This window comes from Cinclus cinclus, chromosome 2, assembly GCF_963662255.1.
Source record: "Cinclus cinclus chromosome 2, bCinCin1.1, whole genome shotgun sequence".
NCBI lineage: Eukaryota > Metazoa > Chordata > Aves > Passeriformes > Cinclidae > Cinclus > Cinclus cinclus.
In genome coordinates this window covers 106,760,115-106,773,676 of record NC_085047.1, presented here as the reverse complement: position 1 = coordinate 106,773,676, position 13,562 = coordinate 106,760,115, and the positions used below count along the sequence as shown (strand labels likewise).

At 40.8% G+C, this 13,562-nt stretch overlaps 1 protein-coding gene across 1 annotated transcript; it reads left to right on the top strand.

The window, feature by feature from the left end:
• The first annotated feature begins 9,574 nt into the window (after positions 1-9,574).
• On the top strand, positions 9,575-11,923 carry NR0B1 (nuclear receptor subfamily 0 group B member 1). The gene is made up of 2 exons (XM_062515162.1): positions 9,575-10,142; positions 11,679-11,923. Exons 1-2 carry the CDS (start codon positions 9,575-9,577, stop codon positions 11,921-11,923), a joined length of 813 nt encoding a protein of 270 aa, XP_062371146.1.
• The last annotated feature ends 1,639 nt before the right edge of the window (positions 11,924-13,562 follow it).

Below are 13,562 nucleotides of genomic sequence, written 5' to 3'. Positions count from 1 at the left end.
CTCTCCTTTACACATTCTTAATTGTAGCTTGACCAGCTTCCAAGTTAGGGTCTCTTTCCTTACCAGGAAAAAAAGTCAAAGATTCAGGCTGGCTATGACTGAAAGCTTTAAAAGACCTGAACCAACAAAGGTTTTAGAGGTGGAGGGGAGGAGGCTGATAGGAGAAAAAGGTCTCCAGAGAACTTCTGGAATTTGCATGTGTGAAGCACTAACTCTTTCCTAGTTAAAGGAAAACACACAGTTTTGCTTCAGAAAGAGTAAAAAGAAGCTACAAAAATATCTGTTTAAATTTTCTATGCTTTATGAAAAACTTTTATTGTTGGGATAGGACATAGTTAATAAAAAGTAAAAACTCATATTTAAAATCAAAAGCAAACATGACATTTTTACTCAAACTAACCTTCATACAATTGGTGAATGTTTTAAATATTAGTATCTACAGTCAGCAACAGCTTCAATTCTCAGAGCTACTGCAGTTCTGACATTAAAAGGACAAGTTAATGATGTGATTTACTCTGCTACAGGTGTACAGAGAAAACCTGACTGAAAAAGTGGAAGATTTAAACTGAGTATGTTTCTGGATGTAAGAAAGAGATAAAGAAGTGTCTATGATGACATTGTGGGGTTTCTTCTGAGGTGGACCCTCTGCATGGTGCACACAAGTAAGCAAAATGAACAACAAAAGTGTGAAAGAAGGAATTTGTAATCAGTGTCTTCTAAGGAACCCAAATTTTTGGAGACAAAACCTAGAAAGATATGCTTTGATATAATAGAGGAAGTAAAGGAATAGCAAAATAATCATATTCTGGTGACATTTCACTAAAAAGAGAGATCTATGTAAAGTATGTTTTGCATGCGAATAAAGGGAGAAGTATTTATCAATCTTTCCTATTTATATGGGACTATCTTAATTCTGTCTACTCTTAAAATGTCTCCATTCACTGCAGGCCCTTCTGTATTTTCAGTTCTTTTTCATTTTCCTTTCTTTATTTCTCATCACTTCCAAATTTCTTCTTCCAGTTTTCTAAGCTAAAGTTTTCCTCTACATGCTTAGTTTCTACATCATATGTTACGGTTACTCTGTCACCATACAATGTACTTCCTTTATTACTTGATTAGTATTCAAGGCAGAACAACCTAAACATTGTTAAATTGATTGCCTATTAAATTCTTATTGAACAAATAACTCTAAAATATCATATGATCCTTGATTTGTCTGAGTTTTTCAATGACATTTGTGCTATTGATATCAGTGTCACTACCCCAGTATTTAGAGGTTTCAGAATGCTTCAAGAAGTGGACCTAAAAAAATGCAGATCTTACCACTCAAGCCTTTAGACATGAGAAGAATCAGAAAATTCAAACTCACTTTTTTTCTCTCTTTTTTTTTTCTTTCTTTTTTTTTTCTGGTCTTTTTATTATAAAGTACTATGTACATCTTTCTAATAACACATTACATGAAAATTTTCAGTTATGAAGAGCCTACATAATTTTTTTGTAGTAGTGCACTGTAATATTCAACTCTGTCTAGGTCAACCCAAAAATAACAACTCAGATTCAACATTCTTTAGAATTCTGGCAAGGCATTTTTTACTGACTGACATGACATACCATTTAAAACATCAGCACAATGCAATAGCAAAAAGCTACTTAAGAAATTTACAAAATTACAATGAAAAAATACACTTACTGAGGAAAATATTTCCATCGCCAACTCAAGACATATGTAGGGATTCATAGATGAAGATGAGGATCAATGATGATGAGGAAAAATAGTTGAAGACCAGAAAAGCTCTCCCTTTGGATTTCTGGAACACATTTTCATGGAACACATAATGCAACCAAGCATGGAATTGAAACAGGACAACCTATCTCTGCTAATTGACAGCTCTGTTGTTGAAATAAGATCAGAAAACTATGTAGGATGTCACAAAGAGGAGCAGTCTGACATGAGTTCCCAGTGCAATATGCAACTATGATCCCAAAAGACTAGTGATTCTTTAACATAGGAGTGTAGAGTAATGAGTGTGAGTTGGAGAGTTTCTATGCCTCTCTCCCTGCCACTGGGGAGAACAGCACAAGTGGAACCCTTTGCAAAGTTCTGATGTCCACACTTCAAAGGATTTTAGAAACTGGCAAAAGTGTTGCAATGGGCACAAAGGATATCTAAGAAACAGGTCTGAAGAGCAAAAAGACCTTCAAAGCTTTAGCTTGAAAGCTGTTTATAAGATAAAATATGTTTTACTCCTTAAAAAAGAGTGAGTATTAACAGGGATCATTCCTGTGATTTTAAATAAGGAAATGTGTGCCTAGAAGTTATAAGCTGAATCTGGAAAGTAGTAACACAGTGCTAATTTTATACAGTAAGAGGGGTAAAAACCTGGATAAACAGCCAGTGGACTGATGGGCTTTAGTGCCTTGGATGAGTTTGCAAACTGAGATGAATGATGTCCTGCCGAGGCAGAGAGCAGAGCAGAAGTTGCACTTTCAGACAGAAACAGCTCAGCAGTTTAACAGTGCCCTCAGGAAGACAGAAAGGGGAGCTGATGGTCGCCCTCAGCCTCAAAGTCTGAGTTGCAGCCCAGCCAAGGATGCAGCCTGGCTGCAGCTCGGACAGATTAAGATGTTAGCACTTCCCACTGTACTTTGGGCTATCAATGACTGCAAGTACACAGAATGTACCAACAGAACTGCTGGGTCACTCCCTAATCCACTTGTGTTGAAAAGATCTAGGTTGGAAAAATCCTTTCTTTAAAGAGGGTAAGCTAACGTGATTATTTTGACAAAACTGAAGATGCAGCCTGTCTTGTCTGCCAGCAGAACAGAATGCCAAATCATTTCCCTGTTAGCTACAGAATGGGTAGAAAATTTAGAAACCTGGTGAATGGTGATGGAAGCAAAGAATGCAAGGAACTGCTGAAGTTATTTGAAGATCATAAAGATTTGTGATAGAGATTACAGGTGGAGCTTTAAATTAAATATGTACCTTTCAAACTCATGTGTGAAGAATAGTAAAAAAGAAATAAATACAGTTTTAATACCATAACACAAACTTTATATAACGAGAAATTATATCACTGATTCACCGGAGCACAGTATTTTTAAATACCCAACTTAGATAAAATATGTCTGAATTAAAACCGATAGAAATATGTATGGATTTTAAAAACCTGCACATTGATATTCAGAAAAAATACATTCCAAATTATAGGCCTATTTGAATGTAAAATTTTATTAGCAAAATATCCTATTGTATTAGTCACAAATGAAAGCGTACCTGTGAACTCACTGGTCTCAAACAATTAGCTGTAGTAACAGACAGAAATTTAAACTTAAAAATTGGAGCAATGGATACATAATATCCTCCTGCCACTGTAGAGCTAGTACGTGTTTTATTCTTAAATCACAGCCTTGAACAGTATCTAACTTAATTGAGCTTTTTGCCTGTTACCCATCTGTTATTCTGTATCAGCAGTGTGTTCTTCAAGGTAAGTATGCTAACATTTTATAACACAATTCCCTTATTCAAGTGCCATTAGCAAGAGTATAGATCAATTTTGCATGATATTTAAAAGAATAATTTAAAACCAAAGGTTGCTACAATCTCTCTCCTAACACCTATTACGTTCTGCTCTCAAGATTTAATGCTTTACCTCCCTGAGGGAGCAGTTGCACTTGGTGGCTGAGTGGAATACTGGTTTGCAGCAGTATTTCCTGCTCTTTCCCCATTCTCCTGAAAGGGTGGTAAGAACAAACCTTTCCATCTGCTCTGGCACCTATTTTAGCCATAGCTGAATTCAGTTCAGTTCAATTAGCATAAAACCACTTTTTTTGTTGTTGTTGTTTGTTTGTTTGTTTTTTCTTCTTGATGTGTTTGGTTTTTGTTGACTCACCAGGCACAGTTCTGCTGTATCATGAGTGTTCCAACTTCTCAGGTGGGGCAGAAACTTCAAAAGTATCTCTGGGTAAAATAAAGCATGGAAAGCACATTTCAGGGTATCTCATTTCTCTGCTATTTTTCTTGTAATGGCTGTCACAAAAATGCTACCAAGTTAGAAAGAAGATGTGGTTCACCAAAGAATCAGGAGAGTGCCAGAGCTGGGGCAAGGAAAGCAGTGGCAGCAACACTTCTGTAGGAGTCACCTCTCTCAGCTCCTGTGAGCTGCTAGATTGGCACAGAGGAGATTATGGGACTGCACCCTGAAACACTCCACTCTGGCAGATGTTTGGGAGCCCCATGAACCTGCTTTGGACCAAAATATAAGTTATTACTTATATCTAAACGCTGAAACACTGACAGCATATCTAAATGTACAGTTTTGGATTGCTGGGGCTCACAGCCCTTTACATACCCCAAAGACCAATTAATCTTTTTTTTTTCTTTTTTTTTTTTTAATGTGAAACAACTGAGTGCCTTTCACTGTAAAAAGTTTACAAGTTTGCTTCTTTCCCTAATTTTGCTTACCCCAAAGCCTAGTTAACTCTAACAGAATTATCTAGCATTAGCTACGTTTAATTAGCATATAGGTATAACAAAAAAAGGCCAGGCCTGGGGTATGTGAGGCCTCCTTAAGTTTGCTATCTGCCAGTGGAAATATGGTAGTGGAGTGCATGGCCTAATAAGAGTAAATTGAAATTCAGAATTTTTATTTCTGTGTCCAAATTGCCATGGCCATATTTTACAAAGAACTGATCTGACAACAACAACAACAACAACAACAACATACTCCCTTTTCCATATGCTGGTTTCTTTAAGATATGTCAAAAGACTGATTTTGCACCATTACAGTTTATACTACATTACATAGTATCTGCTTTCAAGCAGCTGGCAAAAAGGTCTAAACCTGGGACAAACTCCTTTTTATATACTCTGGCTAATTTCCTAAAAATGTCACCATTTGCTCATCCTGCTCCAGAACCAGCACACTTTTAGGTGACCTGGTGGTGGGATACAGAAACACTGTCAAATCACAGCCTTAGGGAAGCTGAAAAAGCTCTCGAAATTCTGGTCACCATCTCTCAGCTGGGTCCATCTCAATTATATTTGACTCAGGCTCAAAGTATGCTCCTCCTAAGGAATCCATTGCCCATCCAGGGAGGGGACAATAGTGCCATCAGGAGTATGTGGAACAGCAGAGAGGTAGAACTACTTTCCCCTTACTCCTCACTTATATAAAAAAATGCCGCAGAAAAAATAGGGGAGATGTAAATGGTAGCCTAATGAATGGATAGTCCCAACGAGGAAACAATGAAAAGCAGCAATATACTTCAATTCCAAAACCTTGTTTTAATAAAGTGTTTATTTTAACAAAAGACATATTTCTTATCATATCCTTACAACAATATTCCGCATTAAACTTTTTTTTTCTGTAGAGAAAAGTTAACTTCTCTTGTGCTAATCACCAAATTGAGTTTGTTTTATGTCTGATTCTTAAAATCAAATTTTATTTTTCAGCATTTATACTAAAAGGAATAGTGTGTATTTATAGGATATTGGGGTCAAATTCTAGACTGGAAAAAAGGTTTTTCTCAAGCTAGTGGTGCACTGAAGCACTGATGGCATAAAAACAAATGCTTGTTTGGTCTTGTTCTGAAACTGAAGTCTTGCCCTCTGGCCAAGAACCAAATGTGCTACCAGATGAGTGATACAGAGACACTGAGCAGCAACATGAGAGACTGAGGCTGCCAAGGCTGCACTGTATCACCTCCATATCCAAGGCTTTGTCTGAGCTAAAAAAACCCTGTAACCACACATGCACACACAAAACCAACCCAAAACAAAAACAATTTTCAAAAAGCTGCAAACAATACAAACAAGTAATCCTTTGTCTGGAAGTTTGTAAACTTGTCCATGACTGTACCACAAGAAGCTCAGTAGTACCCATGTAACATCAGATCTTCCAGGAGAAACCAGGCACTTCCACTTCATTCTAAAAGGATTTTCATGCATTTTCCATCAAACAGTTAGGTTTCTGTGAGGGATTTTGGTTTTGGTTGTGAATAGAATGTTTGTTGTTAATTTAATTTGAATGTTATGGAAAGGTAGGACATAGATTTTTAAATAAAGACTACAAATTGCTAAATTTCAGCATGAAAAAATACAAATAAATATTTATAGGATATTCTCAGTATTTTAGCTGGGAAAGAGATTATCTGCCCTGAATAAAATAAAGTTCCATGTATATCAGAATGCATTAAGAATTATAATGAGAGAAGTGAGTGCTTACATGTACTTCTCAGAGAAGGAAGTAAACTTTATAACTACAGCAATGTGATTTCTGGCACTGAATAGTAAACTGAATTTCAGTTCCAGTGTGGGGTACACATTTTGTTTTAATTATCAAAGAAAAAGACTTTTTGTATAAGTTTGTTTGGAAAATGAAGAGCCAGCAAAATTATTATGTAACAGAAGCATTGCATCTACATCTGAGACTTGTTTGGAAGAGAAATACCTTGAAAAATTAAACACCTCCAACCAATATTGCTACATCAGGGGAAAAAAATCTATTGTAGACTTGGTATAAAAGTTATATTTACAAATATTTCCTTTGTCTATAGTCCTGTGTAAGCAGCATCCTCCCATAATAAGCAGAACCTTCCCACAGTTATAGTCCAAGGTCAAAGCTGCAAAGGCAATGATTCCAGTCTCAGCTGTACTGTGCTTTCCCATAGATATTTCTCAAGTTACAAACTCATAAAAATCACATCTAGATTCCAGTCAGACTACTAATCTTTACCTCATGGGAGAAATACTAGTTGAAGTTAATTTTAAGACAACTAAAAGTGAAGAGATTTTTTTTTTTTAAAAATTGGAAAGACTTACCTCTGAAATTGGTGAACAACCCCTCCCCAAAAAAAGCTAAGAAGGAAAAAGACTAAAAAGGCAGAAAGAAACCATCTAAAATACTAATGCTGAGGAAACACTGATGACTATAACAGGAAACAATCTAGAATGGCAAAGAAATATTTTAGACAAATAAATGACTGTTTTCCCATTACCAGTGATACTATCCAAATGAAAAATTTTGGTAATATTTAGTATTAGTACATTTTGTTTGTAAATCTAGCATCTTTTATTTCTTCAAGGATGTTTGGTGAGATGGTTGACCTGTCAGTAAACTTTAGGCATCACTTAATTGGTGAACTGTAGCAGATTTTTTCTACTGCAAAGCCAGTAAAGGGCTTAATTATGCCTGGGGCTGTGGAAAAGAAAATGCATTTCACTGGGAAAACCAAAAGTATGATAATCTAGGTTTTGGATAGTTTGCATTTGGAAAACAAGGTTTACTTGAGGCAGGTAGCCCATCAGTGTTTTGCATAACTTTAAAGAGACTTTCTCTATGAAAAAGCACAAGCCATTTGTAAAAGCCATTTGTAAAGCATATCCCCTCTGAGTCCAATTGTGAAGAAACACTTAGAGGGAAAAGACTATATGACTTTATATCCGTGTAAGCTGATAGGGTAGGACTGACTTCACAGGGAAAATAAATTGACAAGATTCACCCCAAGATTACTTTGTTTCTAAAAATTACAAAACACTCAATGGTATTTGCTTTAAAAAAAAAATCCCAAAACAACAAACAAAGAAACAAACAAAAATTAAAACCTACAACTGTATGGAAAGAAAATGCAGCTTTCTGAGCGGTGATTCACTCTTCTCTTGGTAGCAGATACTGATGGAGAAGGTACAGAATTCTGCTTAAAACTGGCTACTTCCTCTGACTCTCTGTCAAGGTTCTTCCAGATCACATGAACCAGAAAATGCTTCTGTTTTAGCCTATATTCAACAGACAGAAGTAACATTATTTTCTGTGGTATTTATTTACTCTGCTCTGCTGCTGCCACTTTTATTTATCCCAGCTGAGAAGGCACGTATTTTTCATTCAAGAGTGCACATTTGGACAATCACTATCCCCCTGTCCTTCCTGTGTAAACATCAAGGTTTGGAAGGATGGAAGGAAGCTTCCTTGCTTTGGAGTCTATATGCCACTGGAAGGACATGGGTCACAGAAAAGTAGGTATCTAAGAGGAGAGATTCATGGAGAAGCAGAGCCTGAAGGGATAATAAAAATGGGTTGGAACAACATGACATCAGAAAGATGGGCCATGAGTTGAAAAGCAGATCAAGGGAATTATTAGTGGGAGTGGTTCCAGGGGGATCACAGCGGGTGCTGCACCCTGACAAAGCCCTCTTTTCAGCTCTCACAGAGCACTTGTGAAATATTACATAGTGATTCGTGTCATTATAAAAATACACCATGAAATCAATATAAACAAGAATACTGAACTCAAAGCATGGACATGAGATGCAGGAAAATATAATGATTTCATTATATTTGTTTAAATCATTTTGCTGTGAATTGTTAGCTTTTGTTTTTATGTATTTTTATTATTTTGCCACTATAATTATGAATTGTATCTACTTTTTTCCTGTAAAGAAAATGCAGTCTTGTACGAAGGCGAACAGACTTGTTACTGCTGTTACCTGCTTGCTAGGAGTGTAACCTGAGAACATGATTGAGCCTTGTCCAGGCCTGGTGGGTGCTTGTAGCCACTGCTGCTTGAGTGCTAGCCAACATGTTGGGGCTTGCTCGGACTTGTGCCCCAGCACAGGAGGCATCACACAGCCCAACAAGAAGCTGCTTATAAAAGGGGCGGTGACCAGGGGTAGGACGGACGTGTTGGTGGAGCGCGGACTCCCCGCGTCCCCAGCGCTGCTTGCCCGTTCCTTATCAAAGAATTAATAAATTACCTTATTGACTGACTTACCTGACTGTGGTGAGTAAATTCATAACACACTTATTTGGGCAAGACATGTCCGATTCTCCCTCCCCGCATAGCAGCACTGAGGTGTTCATTTGGCACACAAGGCATCGCTCCTTAGGCGACAAAAGTCCTCTATGTCATTAGTGGTGTCACCTTTTCCCCTACAGCGGGAATTTAATTATTTGAACCAATTAAGCGCTCCTTTATTCACCAACACATCTTCTTCTTTCCTCACCCCCAGACCTCTCGGGTGCTCGCGAAGGCAGCGGGGCCGGTCGTCATTTCTCGGTGGGGTCCCGCGGGGCGGGAGCTGCCCTGCCCTGCCCGAAGCATCCCGGCTTAACATCAGCCGGACTGGGGCTCGGAAAGAAGGGCAGGGAAGAGGCATCCCGGGGTCCCGCGCTGGGCCAGGAGGGTGCAATTTGCCGCTCGTCACACCGCAGCTTGCGAGCAGAGGCGGCCGGTTCGCCGGCTCCCCCAGGGCATCGCAGTCTCAGGGAAGGAGGAGGAGAGTTTGGGTTTTTTTCTCATCTCCCCTCCTCCCCTCCGCCTCTTTTCCAGCCAGTAGTGTCTGCCCCTTTGAACCGCCGGTACAGCGCCTGCGGCTTCACACGGACACACGCACACACGCGGACACACAGACACACGCGGACACACAGACACACGCACACAGCCCCGCCGGCTATAAATAAGTTACGGAGCCGGGCAGAGGGCGAGCGGTGCGCGCCTGCCGGGAGGATCGGGAGGCAGGGATCGCTCCGTCGAGCCTCCCAGGCGGCACAGCCCGGCCCCCGGCCCCGCGGGTGCCATGGCGTGCGCGGAGCGCGGCTGCCGCTGCTGCGCGGAGGGTCGGCGGCACAGCAGCATCCTCTACAGCATCCTCCGCAGCGAGGAGCGGGCCCTGCCGCTCCCCGGGCCGGCGCCCCGGGGCTGCCCTTGCGGGTCGCGGCGGAGGGTGGCCCTGCGGAGCCCGCAGGTGGCTTGCAAGGCGGCCTCGGCCGTGCTGGTGAAGACTCTGCGCTTCGTCCAGAACGTGCCCTGCTTCCAGGAGCTGCCGCTGGAGGAGCAGCTGCTGCTGGTCCGCAGCTGCTGGGCGCCGCTGCTGCTGCTGGGGCTGGCGCAGGAGCGGGTGCACCTGGAGACGGTGGAGAGCGCGGAGCCCAGCATGCTGCAGCGCATCCTCACCGCCCGGCAGCAGGGCGAGCAGCCCCCGCCGCGGGCACCGGCACCGGCACCGGGCCGGCCGCACCACGGCCCGCACCTGCCCTCGGCCGGCGAGATCCAGGCTATCAAGGGCTTCCTGGCCAAGTGCTGGAGCCTGGACATCAGCACCAAGGAGTACGCTTACCTCAAGGGAACGGTGCTCTTCAACCCGGGTGAGTGGCCTTGGGGGCAGCGGGGTCCCACAGCCACAGGGCAGCGAGGAGCGCGGGCAGAGCCCGCCTGTATCCCCAGGGATATGTCTGCGGGGCACACACGGGCTTCCCTCAGGGTGAAAAAGATGCTGGAGGAGAGGGACGCGGTGCAAGGCTTCACCTTCTGCCCCTTGCTCAAGAGCAGGCAGGGAGCGGGTCTGGCTGCGGCTCGGTCTGAGGTCCTGAGGGCTGGTGCTTTCCACAGATTCTTTCCATGAACAAAGCGAGTTCCAGGCGCCTGGCAGTCGCTTCGGTAAAGCTGGGAGTCAGCAGCGGCTCCCCGCTCGTTCCGCTCAGCAGGAGCGGCCGGACCTCTCCTCCACGGCCCGAGGGCAGCGGGTCTGGCCGCGCCGTGCCCGGGGCTCTGCGCCCCCAGGAGAGCAGGGCAAGGAAGGCTCGGGCTTCCTCCAACTGTTGTGGCTTTGGGTGTAGCATCTATAAGATTTTTTTTTTTTTTTGCCGTCTCTCTTTGCGGAGACTCCCATAGATTCAGCTCTACCAAGGGATTTACCACGTCGGTGACTCACCTGAAAGGCAGGCTGGATATGGCACTTCCCAAGTACCCTGTGAAAGTGGGACAGGGCTCTGCTGGCGCCCCCACTGCCAAACTGATGTTTAGGTTCCTATAGTGGTACTCGGCATTTATCATCCTGCTTGTGTAGCTTTGCTTTCTATACAGATAAGAGAAGAAAAATTACAATAGTTAAAGTGAAGCTTATGTTGCACAAGTCAAATTTGGAAGCTGGTCTAATACAAAAACATAGAACCATTGTTCTGGTAGGAAAAAAATTCTTCTCTGAAAGGGTGGTCAAGCGTTGGAACAGGCTGCCCAGGGAAGTGGTTGAATCACCATCCCTGAAAGTGTTCAAAAATGTGTAGATATGTTGCTCAGGAATGTGGTTTAGTGGTGGACCTGGCAGTGTTAGCTTAATGGTTAGACTCACTGATCTTGGCGGTCTTTTCTCAAAATGATTCTGTGGTCATATATAGACTTCATTCTGCACCTTCTATCTTTCAGTATCCTTACTGTGGTTCATTGGGAAACCTCCTGTTGCATGTTGAAGACAGTACTTGCCACTCATGAACTGGAGTAGAAACAGTTTTCAAAAGAAGCCTTAAATATAAACAATGCTTTTTTGCAGAAGTGAAAAACTGAAGAAGTTATTTTTGTTGTCTTCCCCACTGTAATGCTGTTTTGGAGAACATTCTTCAGGCAAAGTTTTTATCAACTAATTTATTTTAACACTTAAGTGAATGCTGACAAACATCATGTTTCAGGTTTGTGAAGAAGAGTATTAAATGTCCAGAACATCAATATGATAAGAATTTGACCTGCTCATTGGCATTTTGACTTTGCATACAAGAAATCCTCTAGCGATTTAATTTTCTTCTTTCCTTGAGTGATAATTAGTCTGTGAGCTGTTAGGAGTTGTTCTGCAAGAATAATGTTTCAGAAACAAAAAATATATAAACAAAATAATTTCTTTTTCTTTTCAGATCTACCAGGACTGCAGTGTACACAATACATTGAAGGACTGCAGAGGGAAGCACAACAAGCTCTAAATGAACATGTCAGACTCATTCACAGTGGTGATGAAGCCAGATTTGCCAAGCTGAATGTTGTTCTCTCCTTGTTAAGATCTATTAATGCTAATGTGGTTGCTGAATTATTCTTCAGGCCCATCATTGGAGCAGTGAACATGGATGACATGCTTTTGGAAATGCTTTGTGCAAAATTATAAGTAAAATTATAAAGGTGTGTAAAATTGAAAAGAAGCCCAGTGCAAAGGAAGCCCCAGAGCAGGATAGTGTAAAGTATTGTAAATAAACTAACTTATTGTTTTTACATAGATAGTATTTTTGTATTCCATAATAAAATATTCTTCAAGTTCAGAAAGTAATTTTTATTAAACATGGTGGTATTGGAATAAGGTTATGGTCATCAAAACAAGCTTTAAGGTTGTAGACAATGTTCATATCCAAAGTCAACTGGCTATTCTTTTACCATGCCTCTGAATAAAGAATGTGTTTACTATATTGTACTTTCAAGGTGAGTAATCGTGCTTTTCAAAATAAGCACAGTGTCACTGCTATTCTTACTACTTCTATTGACTTTACCAGAGTCAAATCTATGAAGGTTGTTAAATATTTTCCCAAGGTTTTCTTCCATATGGGGAAGATGTGTTAGGAGCATTTTGAGGCTTAATGAACCTTAAAGTAGCTTCATAAACTCTAATATTTGGAGTAAAACATTCCATTCAGCACATTTTGGGTTCCAGGAAAATGAAATAAATCTGCTCCCCAAAACAACAAGCAAATAAAATCTGCTTCCAAAAATATGCAAACAGCAAATGCTGATTAAGTTAAGGAGAACTAGCAGGGTGGACTCCATACTTCTATTTCTTCTAGATAACGGCTTACTGGGATTTCAATAGCCAGATTCACCAGACTACTTATTCCTATTAAAAAACAAAATTATGATGCTGAAACAAGGTGTACCATGGTACATCCATCACAATTTGTCGGTTCATGTGATGATGTCTTTATTAAGCATGGAGCTTAAGATTTTATTTTAATTTAATTTATTTTATTTTATTTTATTTTTTTCTTGGTCTTGATCTTTTCTTCCAGTCATTGTGTTTTCATTTGAAAAAAAACCCTGCTATAAAAATAAAATCAGAAAGGGAAAGTCAGTGATTTAAGGGGGATTTTTCTCATGGTTTTCCTTTCTTTGCATTCAATTTCTAGCTTTTCCTAGGGGAATACTGGTAAAGAAATAGAGAAGAGTGTCAATGTTCCCAAAGTAAAAGGTATCAGTAACCCCATGTATTGTTCAGACATATATTAACCTAGCAACAGCTGGTTTATAAAACACAATAAAGTTGAAGGATTTCCACCCCTTAAGAGGAGGTGTTCAGGGGAGAGAGGAAGGAGTTTGAAGAGCTTTCTGTTGCTGCCACCTTGCGCAAAGGATAATCACAGCTCCTACACTAAGGTAGGGAGCAGGGGCACTTTTGTTGTCTTGTACCTACCCAGATAAAACTTATGGGAAGCAAAAATTGTTTGAGAAGTACCAGACATTCCTAGCTGTACAAGTTTGTTCATAAATATCACTGAGATTTGCATTGCCATGGTGCTAAGGATCTCCTCACGGACTTTGATGCTGTCACAGAGGAAAAATAACTGAGCAAAAAACACAACCCCCATCCCAAAAAAACAATGGTGGTCGATAAATGAACAGTGTTATGGTGCTCACATAACTGTGTAGGCTTGTGTACCATGAGGAACTTCCCAAAAACTCAAAAGAAGAAAAAATAAGTAAGTAAAGTGATCTTTTTAGACTTCAGATTGGTTCAGACCATAATAAAGCAGGCTTAGTTT